At 40.0% G+C, this 17,979-nt stretch overlaps 1 protein-coding gene across 8 annotated transcripts in view; it reads right to left on the reverse strand.

The window, feature by feature from the left end:
* Positions 1–17,979, reverse strand: part of LOC121718789 (zinc finger protein 708-like) — a 712,111-nt gene that overhangs the window by 152,852 nt on the left and 541,280 nt on the right. For 2 of the 8 annotated variants that reach the window (XM_042103957.1, XM_042103959.1), the window contains exons 2-3: positions 12,958–13,462; positions 3,185–4,790 (exon numbers count right to left, since the gene is read on the reverse strand). The exons of 2 other annotated variants lie outside the window; for them this stretch is intronic. In XM_042103957.1, coding sequence (XP_041959891.1) covers positions 3,185–4,790; positions 12,958–13,417 — 2,066 coding nt within the window. In that variant the 5' untranslated portion in view covers positions 13,418–13,462. Of the gene's footprint in view, positions 1–2,830; positions 4,791–12,957; positions 13,463–15,085; positions 15,196–17,979 lie in introns of those variants that run through there. 4 more of the 8 variants (XM_042103956.1, XM_042103960.1, XM_042103961.1 and 1 more) reach the window with 4 other exon arrangements.

Here is a 17,979-nt window from a genome sequence, read left to right on the forward strand (position 1 = left end):
TATAGCGGAAGGGGAGGGAGCGTTTTCAAACTCGTGGTAATTGCAGTTGAGAAAACTGAACCAGCAGCAGTGGAAAACACACTTTACAGATGTACAAGCAACCTGTTTTGACACAGTATGACCATGTTACTGTCAAATAGAGGACACAAATAAAGTTATATTTAAATGTTGCGATTGTCATCTCTAGTAAGTGCTCAGAGTCGTTTGATTTGAGACGACACTATTGTTAAAATATATGCATTTAGCCCAAAAGCATACAGTGCACATAGGGTGCTGCACGAAAGTGTACTCACGAAAGTATGCCAAATGAGACACAGTGAAAGTGATATTACACTGCGTGGCCAGGTATTAGGAGACAAAGGGACACATTTTGCCCAGAAAGCAACCGTGGTGCTGGATGGTCATAATAAGTTTAGATTGGAGGTGAGAGAGATGCCAGAGATCAATAAACAAAAGATAGCAGATAGCATGCAGTTCTAGCCAACTCCAGTAATTTTTGACCAAGCTGGGCAAGGTTTAGGATCGGTCAATTACTCAATCAACGGCTCCTCTGTGGAACCTCATTAAAAGAAAAATGTCAAGTTAACACTGGTTAAGACCATACCTTTATTCAATGCAATGTTTTCTTGTTACAAACGATGTGGTCAAATCATCAAATAAAGTTATTTATATATATATATATATATATATATATATATATATAAAAAATAATAAGATGAGCGAAGACATGATCATTTACATACATTTCATACAAAAATACACACATTTCAAAGATACATATTGATTTTTCACATAGCATTGTAAGCAGGTTACGCAAGACTTTTTTTTGGCTGGACAAAATGGTAATATTTCAGAATACTGGACATACAGACAATCGCTTTTAAAATAGCCATAATGGCCTATAATATTACATTTAAACGGCACTAAATCACAAACTATATATTTACACAATGCAGTTTATTAAGCGTCGTCAGCACCAGCGGGTGGTTTAGGATCAGCTTTGCACAAGCAGCGAAGAAGCCTACTTTTATTCTATAAAGCAGTGCAAATTGTTGCCCACACATTGCAAACAGACTCTAGCTACACAACTGCAGTAGTGAATAATCTCGGAAGAATTCCCACTGGATTGGTAGCGGTTTGCGGTTGGCATAGGCGAGCTTAAAAACTGCCATGATGTTGTTTGCATAAGTTAATTGCTGCGCGATCACAGCCCCTTTTCTCTCACTTCCAGCGGCCCCTACTCACAGACCCGGTAGCAACAGCTGTGATGAACGGTAATGCCGGTTCACCTGAGAGTGAATATAGACCCTATTTAGACCCTTAAAGTTTTAGATGAGTGGTTGTGATCTTTCTAGTTTCCCTGAACCCCCCCCCCCCCCCCCAAAAAAAAAAAGTCCCAATAAATGACTTGTACACGCCCTTCATAAATTAGCGTTGCTGTAACATGCAACATGATTTCATAGAATGACAGCCTATTTCACCGCTTAAAAACACAAACGTTTCATAGACTATGTTTATATTTAACTTGTCACCATCATATGATTTTGAAGAGGAACATTTGAATGCCTTTTCACACTTTCTCTCCAACGTGAATTAACATATGTTTAGGGAAACATATGTAAGGTAAACATATGTAAGGGAAACTTTCCGGGACAGTAGTCTTAATGTTGCAAGGTTGGTTTTCTGCCTGGGGACGCTAGGTGCAGCGGGGAAAGTAACCATTTTCACCGGAACAGGTCATTTAACCAACCAAATTATTTCTAAACGGGTTTATTACGTTAAAATAGTTGCCAAGTACCCCTTTAAGCCTTGAATTATCTGAATTATGTTTTCCACAGTGGTCAGATTAAAGTGTCCCACATACTCGCCACTCCCGACCAGTAGCGCGACAATGTGTCGTCACAGGAGCGCCGTAACCATTTATACTCGCGCGTGGTGGTCGCGACACTAGTTGCAATATTCTCCTGAACAGAGTTGTCGCTGTTGTGAAAAGACTAACGCTAACTATGTTACACAGTAGAAGAAGCTGCAGTAAGAAACACTAGTAGCTAGCCTCTGTGATGGTACTTCAGACTTTGGTTGCTGCTATTCACAACTACCATTATCATTATCATCTACTGTAGTTTCCAAGGTGTGTGCACAGGTAGATAGATAGATAGATAGATAGATAGATAGATAGATGGATATATAGATAGATACTTTTAGCCCAGAAATCTAGACGCACCCTAGCGGCAGCAAATTACATTACAAAAATTACATTACAAAATTACATTACAAATTACATAGCAACTCTCCGTTGGCTTGTGAGCTCAAAAAAATTAAACTTCTATCAGGCCAATCAAATGTATAGAGTCGTTAGGCGGGCTTAACATAGTGATCGATGGCAGAGTTGCAACGGTTTGGCTTGAATTCCCTGCTACTTGAAAACAAATAAGATGGATGTTGCTGCTGGCCAACAGTGTGACACGAGTTAAGCTTGTTTTAAGTTGGCAAAAGTTTGAACTAGCCAACTAGCTCCGCTGGTGGGAAAACGCATGGGACTCAGCGCTGTCCTATTGCGTACAGAGGGAATTTGAAAGACAACCGATTATCCCGCCCCTCGGACTGAGCACTGCGAACGGTGAGTGCCCAGACCCTACATTTTAATGTGGGTCTGGCTCGTCAGGCTAAGGTACTTTAGTCATCCCGAGGGAAATTTTAATAATTTAAACAGTTTAGTTGCTGGCTGAGTTTGTGTAATTTCCTGAAGTGGAAAGAGATTTTGTTCAGGCCTTAGTAGATTTCCTTTGTTTGAAAATAAATCGTTTCTATTCTTTCCTCTTAATTCCATGTGTTGCAACTCTCGCTGGTAACTTTGTTAACTTATCCAGCAAACTATTAAAAATTCACGACCGTAACAAAACACTGCAACTCTTGCTTGCCCTCAAACTAGTCCATCTTCCGGTTTCCGGTTTGTCGCACTCAGCTGAAGAAAATAGAGTGGTGCGCTACCGTGTGCTACCCGGCCAAAATCCTGCCGCGCCAGAGAGATCTACGTGATTTTGATGTCACATTGTCGCGCTACCGGTAGGGTGCGTCGAGTATGCAGAAGCCTTAAGACTTCTCTCCGATGTGGATTTTCATGTGTCTATTTAGTGTAAATTTGTGTAAAAAGCCTTTTCCACACTGGGTACATTTGTGAGATTTCTCTCCAGTGTGTATTAACATGTGGGTTTTAAGATCTGAGAGATGTTTGAAAGCTTTTCCACACAAGGCACATTCATGAGGTTTCTCTCCAGTGTGCATTAGTAAATGGCTTTTAAGAGTTGAACATTGCGAAAAAGCTTTTCCACATCGGACACATGTATGATGCTTCTCTCCAGTATGTATGAGAATGTGTTTTTTAAGAGATGAGAGGTGTTTAAAAGCTTTTCCACACCGGGCACATTCATGAGTCTTCTCTCCTGTGTGTATTAGTAAATGGCTTTTAAGAGCTGAAATTTGTGAAAAAGCTTTTCCACATTGGACACATGTATGAGGCTGCTCTCCAGTATGTATGAGAATGTGATTTTTAAGAGATGAGAGGTATGTAAAAGCTTTTCCACACTGGGTACATTTGTGAGGCTTCTCTCCAGTGTGTATTAACATGTGGGTTTTAAGATTTGAGAGATAATTAAAAGCTTTTCCACACTGGACACATTTATGAGGCATCTCTCCAGTGTGTATTAGTAAATGGCTTTTAAGAGCTGAACTTGTTGAAAAAGCTTTTCCACACTGGACACATTTATGAGGCTTCTCTCCAGTGTGTATTAGCATGTGGTTTTTAAGAAATGAACTTAGTGAAAAAGCTTTTCCACACTGGGTACACTTGTGAGGCTTCTCTCCAGTATGTATGAACATGTGGCGTTTAAGAGTTGAGAGCTTTGTAAAAGCTTTTCCACACTGGACACATTTGTGAGGCTTCTCTCCAGTGTGTATTACCATGTGGGTTTTAAGATTTGAGAGATGTTTAAAAGCTTTTCCACACCGGGCACATTCATGAGGCCTCTCTCCAGTGTGTATTAGTAAATGGCTTTTAAGAGATGAAATTTGCGAAAAAGCTTTTCCACATTGGACACATATATGAGGCTTCTCTCCAGTATGTATGCGAGTGTGAATTTTAAGAGATGTTAGGTATGCAAAAGCTTTTCCACACTGGGTACATTTGTGAGGCTTCTCTCCAGTGTGTATTACCATGTGGGTTTTAAGATATGAACTTTGTGAAAAAGCTTTTCCACACTGGGTACATTTGTGAGACTTCTCTCCAGTGTGTATTACTAAATGGCTTTTAAGAACTGAACTTGTTGAAAAAGCTTTTCCACACTGGACACATTTATGAGGCTTCCCTCCAGTGTGAATTAGCATGTGGATTTTAAGATATGAACTTCGTGAAAAAGCTTTTCCACACTGGGTACATTTGTGAAGCTTCTCTCCAGTATGTATGAACATGTGGCGTTTAAGAGTTGAGAGCTTTGTAAAAGCTCTTTCGCACTTGACACATTTATGAGGCCTCCCTCTAGTGTGTATTAACAAAGGGGCTTTAAGATGTGACATTTTTGAAAAGGCTTTTCCACAATAGGCATTTTTATGTTGCTTTTTGCCAGTACTCTGCCTTTGATTAACACCACGAGAGTGTGTTTGCTGCTGTTTCCCAAGTTCAGTATAGGCTGTGAAACTCTTCCTGTAGACTGAGCGGTGGTAAAGCCTTCCTTGGAGTTCATCATTCGGTCCATGGATCTTCTGTTGCCTTATGTGCGGGTGTTCTGATACACCTGGAAAAGTTACCATAATGATTTAGAATGACAGACCTTCTATAATTCAATATTGGCTAATGACATTTTCTTTTGTCAAATTCTGTCCAAAGCTAATCCTGATGTGTCTATGTATAAAACAATTTACAGTCACAAGAAATTATTCATGCATGACGAGACTGAGAGCTTGTTCCACGCTACAGATACATTTTCAATTATTTACAGTTATTGTAATCTACGTCATAGCACAGCCTACACCCGAACCTCACCAGAAATGTTCATTTTCACTTTTGAAAAACACTTTTGTGGTTGGATTTGGGATCTATAATCTCTGCTGATTCTTTAAAAAGCACACCGATTTATCAGTCAGGCTTTAACCTGTTGAGGAGTGAACTATTTTCCTGGTTCCTTCTAGAATTCTACACAAACGATCTATTAACGTTTTTCATGTGACGTATTCTAGGTTCTATAGCTTTGTTTACATCCAGCTGGTAGACAAGGGACAAGTTGAACCCATTGAACATCGTTGTCTGCAGCTGCCTCTCAGTAGGCTACATCTCTGTATTTCAGCAATGTCAACATTTCAGGCATCAATAAAGGTGATGATGAAACGTTATCCCATTGTTCAATATTTGATAGCCTGTCACAGGAACGTTGTTTCACTAAAATCGCCCTGATTTGGTGCATTGATCTGTATCGATAACGTTATGGGAGAACCTGCATGTAGCCTAATGGTAGCCTAACTTTTTTTCTCTGTTCAAAACTCGGTTTACACGAAGACAATAGCCTTTCTTAGAAGCTGTGAAATTTGACCAGAAAGGAACATGTCTGCCTTCTGAAAGCTGACACAAAATCAAACAATATTTGATCATTTAACTTCAACTGAACAGCGACAGGTCTTGGTAGGCAGTAGACTCAGCAGACGTTAAAACGGTAGCCTACTGTTATAGCCAGAGTCAGTCAGCATCATGTAACATTAATGGCGTTAGTCATGAATCCTGTAACATATTATATCATATAACAGCGATGGCTTATTCGAAGACGATCTGCATGGATATATAACCACCCAGAAAAACTCAGAATGTGAGTGATAAAGTTCATTAATTGTATGAAACTTTTTATTAGTTATCATTTGCAGCATCGCCTATATTAGGCTGTTATGCTAGCTCAGCCTTTAAATATGTTGTTATTTTGGTCATGTGGACTTGATTAAACGAATAAAGATAATTCATAAACTGCTTATTTCTTACATGACTGAAGCAGTAGCCTAGGTTCAACAGTGGTGTTTGAGGTTGCTGTGTTAAGTTGTTGTGTGTGATCGCTAAACAATTAGGATCAAATCAGTTTATTTTGACATACGGGAGTTAGCCTGACCTGTAACGTTAGCCTATAGCACATAAGCCTATTCTGTTTTCATGTATTAGCATTTGTTGTGATTATATAATCAAATGACACTCATGATCACTTGAAATAGAAGGACAGAAGATAGGTGATTGATGTCCACAAGCACGAATTTCACGAGACAAATTAGAACAAACTGTTCCGGTAAAAATAATCTTGCCATGTTTAAAATGCTGCACTTTTTCCCTTCATAGCCTATCTCTGGCAATTCATTTTTGGATGACTGTAGATAGTAGTATTTTAGCCTACGTCTTCGTAGACAGTAGGCTACACCATTAGGCTATCTTGAGAATTAAAGACTTCACAGCTGCTAATGATCATCCTCCACAAACACGAGGATAGGTAGGCTAAACGGTCTGTTAGGGCCTACACAAGTGGTCGGCATCCCGGTCAATATTTGATATAAAAATTTCAATTTTGAAGCTATTTGTAACTATGTGTAGCCTATGCAACCCGACTGTTGTAGGCTTGCCTACCACTCTCTGCAGTGCCTTGCCTACCATTCTTGCCTACCACTCTAGTTGTAAACAAACGGTCACATGACATTATGACGTAGGTGCAAAACCTTAATAGTTTCAATGTTCTTTATGGGGAAAATCTCTGAGGATAATTGTCGCATCATAATGCGGAACTCTCGGTTTGCAAAACATTCTAATCACATATTTGTGACCGTACTCCTCAACTGAATGTAATGAAAGGGGGAAAATCACTGGAGCATACATTCTATTCATCAAAAAAGATGCAACATTTCTGAGTCCCCAATGCCCAGTGTGTCCTAGAGATCTAGTGTCTCCATGGTCTAAAACTGCTTATTATTATTATTATTATTATTCTTTCTGTTCAGTGCAGGAAAAAAACTGCATATGGGTAAGTGCTATATATAGGTCCTGTATAGGGCTGGGACAACGCATCGACGTAATCAATTACTTCGACGCAAAAAATACGTCGACGCAAAATATGTGCGTCGATTTGTCAGACCCAAAATGCGTGCTGCCAAATATTTTGAATTTTACACCTTCAGTGTTTCCCATACGTTGACTAATCTGTGGTTGGGCGCCACGAAATCAAAACCGACCGTCACACATTGATGTTCTATGTTGTACTATTTAAATTAAAGATAAGATAAAATCCTTTCATTGAGCTGCACTTTTTACGATTGTTGAAGAATTGTTGTTGCCACATAGAAGCATTACATAGAACACAGCTGGCTAAATTGCTATTAAATCCGCTTAGCATCATGACAATGCTTTGCAAATTTGTTCAAAACTGCTGCAGTCAAGTTAACTCTGCTAAGGTCTTATCACAACATAGTACATTGAGGAGACTGAACTTAGTTAAGTTATGCAATCAAGCAGTATCTCAAAGCTAACGTTGAGTTTAGCATGCTTACTCACAGCTGCTTGTCAATTTTGTTACTCAGGGCTCATTTTATTGACTCCGACACTGAATGTCTGCAAAATCCCGATGTAAATGGAAAAGTGTTTTCCAAGACTCAAAAGTGCTTGTCCCAAGGAGAAGTACAAACTGTTATTTGAACTATCTACGTTATGAATTGCATCCACACATCAGCAGCCTTTTAACTGCGTTAGTATTACAATTGCAAGTAAATTAAAGTGACAGGCACTCAATTAGACCTATACACTACTGAAATTTATTGAATGCTACCTCTGACTAAGAATGCATTACTTTGCACTTGTAGTCTTTTATTTTGAAATTTTAAAAGCAATAAACATATATTGCAATGTTAAGGAATTCCTGTTTTTTCATTCAGATATATAAATCAACATGTATAAATTGCTATTAGTCAATTAATGGGGGGATAATCGATAATCGAATCGAAATCGAATCGGACTGAAAAAATGAGTCGTTAGATTAATCGATGCATCGAAAAAATAATCGCTAGATTAATCGTTTAAAAAATAATCGTTTATCCCAGCCTGTAAACAAACTTCCAGAGGCAGGAAAGTTTGACCAGGGTCCTTCAATTCTAATATAAAACGATGGACAAGTTTCCGCCTCCTAGTCCTAGGCCCACGTTTGGCCAAATCTATCTCGCTGAATTGTTGTATATGATGCTTATTTGTAGGCTACTGATTGCTGGGGGTGATTGCTGGGGCAAAGATTGCATGACAGGCAAAGTTATCAGCAGCAACATAAGAGCCTTAATAATGTAAGAACACAGCTGGGTCTCGCAGACACTAGGCCTACTCGAGGTCACGGTTAACATTATTCATCAACTGTGACATGATATGTTTGCATGTTCAGCAGTCAACGAAATAGCAGTAGCCTAGCCCTATGTGTGGCTCCTTTAAGTGAACCTGACATCAGTGAATTGCGAGTGAGTGGCAAGAGGAGTTTAGGAGTACACAGTATTGCGGGTAACTGAATAAAGCTGCAACTGCTCAGACTGTAACGTTAAGTTAGCCCCGATGGTTTTAATAACTTTTAATGATGACCTGTCTGGAATGAAGCAGGAATGGTTAGCATATTTTATAGGTAGTATTACAAAAGCCAAGCTAATGAAAATATATCACTAAAATATAGCTGCAAACAGGGACGGAGCTTGAGGGGGTGCGGGAGGTGCGGCACGCCCCCGGCCCGGGACCCGCAGGGGCCCGGTGCGAGGGCGCCCCTCCCCCACCTCCGGGTAAGGTGGGACGGGCCTCTCCCACGGCACAAAGCCGGAGGAGCTAAGATCATGCAAACGGTTTCTTTACAATCATTTTCATCAGAGTGGGACGTATTAGGCTTATAGGTTGCCCCAGTCAGGACGAGTTATGACTCACGGTTGCTGAAAAGTTTTGAAATTTACTTTGATGATTTAGTAGGTGTAAAATATTGAATAAAATGTTCTGCTGTATGACTGGCTTTATTTTAACTCTTCTAACTTTACGACGTGCCAATTTACTAAATTGGATCAACGATATTGTCTCCTACAGGCGTCAATGAGAGAACACTTACACTTACATGATTTTGGTTTCGATTTTCTAATTGGAGTAAGTCTTTGTGACAACACGTCATGATACATTTGATAATGTTTGATCGTTGTTTTGGTATGAAGCATCTTTTACGTAGCCTAATGAATGCGCTCTAGAAAGTGAAAGTAGCCTAACCTAGGCCTATGCGCTCGGTGTCTGAGCTGTCTGTGCACGTCCGCAATTGATTACGTTCCTCAAATGGAGAACACATCAATCTCATGGTATTTTTTGCCCTAAAATGCATGAATCATGCAAGTTCAAAATCCCGCCGGTACGTTACATCTCCGTTTCATATTTGCCTAGGCTACTAGCCTACAACAAATGAATTGAACAAACTCCACTGACAACAGGTATATCTACTAATTCGGTCATTGAGACTACAGAATACAGTACAACAAACTTTCTGTCTTTCTGAAGTTTATTTTTGTATTCCGGGGTACAGTAGCCTAATTGCCTAATGTCTTGACAATAGTTTTTCTTACCGGCTTGCTGTTTAAACTGACTGCACCGCTCTGAACTTTCCTGCCAGGTTTATGACGTAAACCGCTACATCTCGGCTCTGCTCGGCTAAACTCATCGTGTGGGAAATCAGATTATCTGTCAATATTGTGCTTTGAAAGTAAGGGATTTTTGCTCAGTAATAGTAGGCCTAGGCTACATTTTGTAACATTTATAGAGAAACCAAGGGGAAGTTAAATTAAAAATCGTTGGAAATTGAAAACACACACCTACAAAAAAAGATTCGGGGCTTTTAAAAAGAGATTCGGGGCTTGAGCCCCCGAAGCCACCCCCTCGCTCCGCCAATGCAACCACCCAGCAGTAACTTCTGCATTCAGTGAGATTTGCACCGGCCTAATTTTATTTTCGACTCTTCCCGTCACCGTTGCAACCTCTGAGCGCTCATTCTCCAAGTTAAAGACCATTAAAAACCACTTGAGGAGCACAGTGGGACAGGAGAGACTGAGTGGACTTGCCATGTTGTCCATAGAGAATGAGAGAGCAAAGAAAATGGACATAGGGCTACACAGAGCATCGTGGACGACTTCGCGGAGCGCAAGGCTCGTCGTATGTCCTTCAAATAGTGCTGCGTATTATTATTGTTTTATTATTAGGGGTCATGTAGCCTAATGTTTTTGTTGTTCTCTTGGTTACACTTCATGTACGTTCAATGGACTTCAAAATTACATAGTTGCTCTCCGTGGCGCTGACGCTTGTAAGACCCGCTGTTGCGGGCATGTGTAGCCTATGTTGTAAAATTATTTTATGATGAGTTTAATAAAGGGCCCGGTCATGTGCCCCGCCCCCGGCCCGGCTCTGACTTGTTCCGCCACTGGCTGCAAGCAGCAATAAGGGGGCCAAGCAGAATAGGCCGGAGTAGCCACGGCGACAAGATAGAACTCAGCAGACACCCGCCATTAACACTTCCAACACATCAAAACATAACTGATTTTGTAGGGCTGAAACAGGGCTGAGTATTGCCGCCGCCTCCCCCAGCCAGCCCCACACCCCACCTAATCACCCCTGCCCCCCCACCTAATCACCCCTGCCCTCCCACCCTGTACCGCCCCGCCCTTCCACGCATGCATTAGAATGAACTGGATGGAATATGTGGTCATCAGTTTCACATCAAAAAAAGATTGATAAAACACATCAGCAACTACAGATCAAAATGCAATATTGCTAATTGCAGCACCCCCTACAGGTCAAAGGCCACCACCAGGCGTCCTCTTGATGGGGTCCTGAATAGTTGTACCTAGTTTGGCTTTAATACATGCAAGGGTTGCTGAGATATGAGCACTTCCTGTTCGGCGGCCTTGCCGCAAAATTTCGATTGGCTCTTACAGCCGAATGCTTCTGTCAATTCTTCCAGAAAGCAATGCACTGATAAGGCATGGTCTGAAGATGGTCTCTCTCTTGGTGAGGATCCGCTGAAATTTGTGACCTGCGAAAACTTGTATGTGTTTTTGATTAAATCCAATATGGTGGCCGAATCAATTACGATGACATCACAAGTTGGCTTGGGTCGGCCTAAGGACCTCCAACAGTATTACCAGACACCACTAGTGCGTTTTAATTCTAAGCACAACTGCAGCTACAGGCCAAAAGGCATGTTTCTTAATTACAGCGCCCCCTAGAGGTCAAAGGTCACCAGATTTCTTAAGCGTCCCCTCGATTGGGTCCTGAGTCCATGTACTAAGTTTGGCTTTGATACATGCAAGGGTTGCTGAGATATGAGCTCACTTCCTGTTTGGCGGCTCCGCCGCAAATTTCGATTGGCTGTTACGGGCAAACGGTTTTAGTTCCGAAGACAAAAAGCAATGCATTAATGAGGCTTGGTCTGTAGATGATATCTGTGAAGTTTGGTGTTGATCGGACAAAGTTTGTGACCTGTGAAGACTTTTTAGTGTTTTTGATGAAATCCAATATGACGGAAAATCCATCATGGCGGAAATTGACGTCATGACGTTGAACTCAGCTTGGTCCAAGGATTCCAGCGATATCTCACTTTTGACAATCGGCCATACGGGTCAAAAGTTACGTGCGTGAACGCACGTCCAACTTTGGTGGCGCTAGAGTGCTTGAGATGCCATCATGAAACTTGGTGAAATGAATCACAGGACTGTCCCCAATAAGTGTGTCAAATTTCAAAACTTTTCACCAGACGGTTCTATGGGCTGCCATTGACTTCAATGGCGGAATAATAATAATAATAGGGAAGAAAACGTAGAAACACAATGGGTGCCTTTGCAGCTTCGCTGCTTGACCCCCAAATACAACTTGGAACTAGGCCTACTTATGTACTACTGAAGAGATTGTTTATTTGTTTCCCCGACTAGCGCGGTAAAGTGCAAACACACACACCAGCACAAGACGGCTCTAGAAAGGGCTAGGCTGAGTTCCGCTCTGCTAAGGTTAAACGGCGGATCATCAGGGTCATATTCGGCCTGTCGGGACTTACGAGTTCATTACATTACATTACCCTGACGCATTTTTAGCCAAAGTGACTAACAACATGGTAAACAGTTTAAGTTTTAAAGCTCATGTGTGATGTAATGGGTAATGATGCACGTTACTTTTACCCCTTATCGCGAGGAACCAATCACATCGGTGTATCTGATATAGACGGGCCATGAGAACGACAGCGCTGCAATGAATCAGTCAGTAAACATTGGTCGTAGTGTTATCCAATTGCGTGCAGTCAGATTTTCAAATGCATGCTTGGTGCCGCCCCTTGAGTTGGGCCATTTACATTATTCGTGGCCAGACCCTTAATCTTTCTAGATTATCAGGGTCTGGATTTTCCAGGCTACCACACAACAGACTGTACTAGCAGACAGACACACAACCCAAACTGCTTGTGTGGCCCGGGTACAGAGGGGAGTCTGTTGTCATTTGAGAGAGACTGCGGGGCTAAAAGGGGCAGCGTGAATCAGTGCGCTGTGAATTGAAATTGTAGCTATTTCCGAAACGCTATTTCTAAATGGAATGTGACAAAATAATTGTTTTTGTTCGATTACATTTTTTTTTGTGATCGTTTGGAACCAAAATCGATATGCCTCTTGCCAGTGTTTGCTAATGATTCAGTGCAGCACAGAGCTGCCCCAGGCTTCAGTGCAACAGCGCCCTCTAGAGTCACAAAATTCAGTGCAACACATATGGACTGTTCAGTTCTAACACATATGGACTGTTCAGTTCTAACACATATGGACTGTTCAGTTCTAACACATATGGACTGTTCAGTTCTAACACATATGGACTGTTCAGTTCTAACACATATGGACTGTTCAGTTCTATATGAGAGGACTTACTTTCCAGCTGCTCATGCTCCTCTTCCTCCACCTGCTCTTCTTCTTTCTTCACTTCAATCGTCACTGTTGTCATTTCATTGTAAGTAGACCTTGGTGACTCTGTGACGTCTGTTTCAGTTTTACAGTCTGTTTGAGATTCACAGTGAAGCTCTGCAAAGGGCTTTTCTTCTTCATCTGGACATGAAATCATATGACCATACTCCTCCTCTTTTATATCTTCTTCTTTCACCATCACGCTCAGCGGGCCAAGCTGTCGCACTTCCTCCTCTTCCTCCTCCTTCACCGTTGTCTGTAGTGTTGCACTGTAAGTAGACTTTTCTTCTGCATCTGGACATGCAATCAGATGACCAGATTCCTCCTGTTTTACATCATCTTTTATATCTTCTTCTTTCACGATCACTCTCAGGTCAACCTGGTGTGTTTCAGCACAGCTAGAACGAAATGGAAGTCCAACATCCATGTTGCTAGCAGAAGAAAGATGATCCCATCCAAATATTTCAATTGCCTGAAATCAGAGAAACAAAATATTTGTTTTTCAATTAATAATAAAATCCCATGAATAAAAATAGTATTATTATTATTGCTGCAGCTCAAAGTAAAAATGAGAATTCACAAGATGGTAAGGAGATCGATACAGCATATACAATACAACTAATGCAGTGAAAAGACCATGTAAATAGTCAAATAATGTAATGAAATTAAGATACAAGAAAAAAGTGAAAACTAAAAGCTCACATACAGTATGTGCTCTTTGCCTGAGATCGACACATCGTTATGTAGCCCAATGGGATCATACCCAGAGAACATCAAACATTAACTGCACTTCTTCAATTGTAAGAACTGCAGAGTATTACACTGTTGCGTTGGAGGAATTATTTGCGTACTTATGCAGGACATGCAATATTTTGGATATTAAAAAAGGCATTGTACTACATAGCACGGCACTTTACTGCAGAGACGCAATATTTTGGAGATGAAAACATTTTGTATTACTGCAGTCGTTTTTGTAAGATATAGCGGAACGCCAGATGTGCCCCCATTCCGGTGGACATGAGGGGCTACGAAGCATATTGTTATTGGATTTGAGCCAGAGTCCAAACCTCAATCAGTCAAAAAAAAGTGATGGCAAATAATCGTTCCTGCCTCAAAACCCAGATTGGTGCTAAAAAGGTGCGATCTTCAATCACTGTGGAGACATGGAGAGGCTTGGTAGGTATTATAAGAATCATTTTGAGAGCTGTGAATGCAAATAAAGATGTTTCCATTGATTATTTAAAAAGGGTATGAATAATTTTAGACACGGCCATCTTAAAAAAATGTTAAAAAAAAAATATATATATATAAATGATTATTGTTTTTATTCCATCATTCTACTACCCTGGAACTCCAGAACGATTTCTATTTTCCAGGCTATGATTCTACCACATTGTCTTACAACCTTTTGGCATGTGACAGTGTAATTTTCAGTTAGAACAAACATATTGGTCAAGAGAAACTCAACATTAGATCAATATTTGCCAGGGGTATGAATAATTTTGTTCTTAAGTACTTGCTCCACCACTGATCTTTGCCTCTTGCACTGTGGGATCCTGCCCACGGAGCGAGAATAAAACATTTCCAGATCCACGATTTCCAGATTATCGGAGCACTGTTGGACCACACTTTTCCTACTTACTCAACACATAGATGGATTAATAATTATAATTGAACTGAGTAGCAAGTGTTTGAACCCACAAGGTGAGGCGTTTGTCAGCAATACACCAAAGGACCGAAGAGTAAAGACCTCTCTTGCTATCTGAGGGGTATGCTACAAAACGAGGTAAATGGCTCACCCGACTTTAGGGAGAAAGTGCTGACCTATAAAGACAGTTGGAATGCATGTATTGCTCCTTAAGATAAGTTGTGTTGAGGAGTTAGCCTACTGTTTGTGACAAAACACACAACTACCCAAAGAAATCGTTTGATCTCTCGAACATGTCTCAAAGTAGGCTATGTTAACCTAACCTATTGCTTCTTTTTGTTCAGTGGCGTTGAGATCAGCGATACGAAGTTACTTTGGCTAACTAGCTACATACTATGTGAAAGCACAAAATCTTCCTCCCGCAAGTTCGCTGCTTTGACAACTTACTTCTGTTGATTGGTGTTTGTGTCTGATTAGACCGACGCGGAATCTTGTTTATTTCCGCAAAATGTCTTGAACCATTCTCCCGTTTTGGATTGCATGCAATTTCCCCTGCTTCCCCTTCTTCCCCAGGCCACACTACCGAGTAGTGTGAAACTAGCGACAGTAAAGAAAATTCCAATATGGCCGCCATTCGCGAATCATTCAAAATAAAAGTCAGAACATAGTCATTACTTTTTCAATGAAAAAGTAATGAATATGTTTAAAAATTATTAATTTAAAACTGTATTGTGTTACCAAAGGGAAAGTAAATTTAGAAAATAATTAAATAAGACATTTAAATCGAAAATACACATTAGAATGCTATATTTTTTCAACGTCAATATAATTAAACTGTGTGGATGTGAAAACAATAAGTTGTGCATATGTAAAAGGGGGGTGAAATGGAATCCTTATAACATGTACTTTCAGAATATATATAGATATTTATACCAAGTTCGCCTTTGTAGGTTACAGGCCATACTAACTCTGTACCGAGTCATATACTTTAGGCCTGTCATTGACATACACTGTTGAACTTCAAATTGTGTGGCTGTGAAAACAATAAGTTGTGCATATGTAAAAGTGGGGTCAAATGAAATCATTATAACATGTACTTTCAGAATATATATAGATATTTATACCAAGTTCGCCTTTGTAGGTTACAGGCCATACTAACTCTGTACCGAGTCATATACTTTAGGCCTGTCATTGACATACACTGTTGAACTTCAAATTGTGTGGCTGTGAAAACAATAAGTTGTGCATATGTAAAAGTGGGGTCAAATGAAATCATTATAACATGTACTTTCAGAATATATATAGATATTTATACCAAGTTCGCCTTTGTGAGTGCCAGGCCATACTAAGTGTGTACCGAGTCATATACAATAGGCCTGTCATTGGCCCACTGTTGAACTTCAAATTGTGTGGCTGTGAAAACAATAAGTTGTGCATATGTAAAAGTGGGGTGAAATGGAATCCTTATAACATGTACTTTCAGAATATATATAGATATGTATACCAAGTTCGCCTTTGTAGGTACCAGGCCATACAAACTCTGTACCGAGTCATATACTATGTCTACCATTGACATACACTGTTGAACTTCAAATTGTGTGGCTGTGAAAACAATAAGTTGTGCATATGTAAAAGTGGGGTCAAATGAAATCATTATAACATGTACTTTCAGAATATATATAGATATTTATACCAAGTTCGCCTTTGTGAGTGCCAGGCCATACTAAGTGTGTACCGAGTCATATACTATAGGCCTGTCATTGGCCCACTGTTGAACTTCAAATTGTGTGGCTGTGAAAACAATAAGTTGTGCATATGTAAAAGTGGGGTGAAATGGAATCCTTATAACATGTACTTTCAGAATATATATAGATATGTATACGAAGTTCGCCTTTGTAGGTACCAGGCCATACAAACTCTGTACCGAGTCATATACTATGTCTACCATTGACATACACTGTTGAACTTCAAATTGTGTGGCTGTGAAAACAATAAGTTGTGCATATGTAAAAGGGGGGTGAAATGGAATCCTTATAACATGTACTTTCAGAATATATATAGATGTTTATACCAAATTCGCCTTTGTGAGTACCAGGCCATACCAAGTGTGTACCGAGTCATATACTATAGGCCTGTCATTGGTACACTGCTGAACTTCAAATTGTGTGGCTGTGAAAACAATAAGTTGTGCATATGTAAAAGGGGGGTGAAATGGAATCCTTATAACATGTACTTTCAGAATATATATAGATGTTTATACCAAATTCGCCTTTGTGAGTACCAGGCCATACTAAGTGTGTACCAAGTCAAATACTATGTCTACCATTGACATACACTGTTGAACTTCAAATTGTGTGGCTGTGAAAACAATAAGTTGTGCATATGTAAAAGGGGGGTGAAATGAAATCATTATAACATGTATTTTCAGAATATATATAGATATTTATACCAAGTTCGCCTTTGTGAGTACCAGGCCATACCAAGTGTGTACCGAGTCATATACTATAGGCCTGTCATTGGTACACTGCTGAACTTCATATTGTGTGGCTGTGAAAACAATAAGTTGTGCATATGTAAAAGGGGGGTGAAATGGAATCCTTATAACATGTACTTTCAGAATATATATAGATGTTTATACCAAATTCGCCTTTGTGAGTACCAGGCCATACTAAGTGTGTACCGAGTCATATACTATGTCTACCATTGACATACACTGTTGAACTTCAAATTGTGTGGCTGTGAAAACAATAAGTTGTGCATATGTAAAAGGGGGGTGAAATGAAATCATTATAACATGTATTTTCAGAATATATATAGATATTTATACCAAGTTCGCCTTTGTGAGTACCAGGCCATACCAAGTGTGTACCGAGTCATATACTATAGGCCTGTCATTGGTACACTGCTGAACTTCATATTGTGTGGCTGTGAAAACAATAAGTTGTGCATATGTAAAAGGGGGGTGAAATGGAATCCTTATAACATGTACTTTCAGAATATATATAGATGTTTATACCAAATTCGCCTTTGTGAGTACCAGGCCATACTAAGTGTGTACCAAGTCAAATACTATGTCTGCCATTGACATACACTGTTGAACTTCAAATTGTGTGGCTGTGAAAACAATAAGTTGTGCATATGTAAAAGGGGGGTGAAATGAAATCATTATAACATGTACTTTCAGAATATATATAGATATTTATACCAAGTTCGCCTTTGTGAGTACCAGGCCATACCAAGTGTGTACCGAGTCATATACTATAGGCCTGTCATTGGTACACTGCTGAACTTCAAATTGTGTGGCTGTGAAAACAATAAGTTGTGCATATGTAAAAGGGGGG

This window comes from Alosa sapidissima, chromosome 9, assembly GCF_018492685.1.
Source record: "Alosa sapidissima isolate fAloSap1 chromosome 9, fAloSap1.pri, whole genome shotgun sequence".
NCBI lineage: Eukaryota > Metazoa > Chordata > Actinopteri > Clupeiformes > Clupeidae > Alosa > Alosa sapidissima.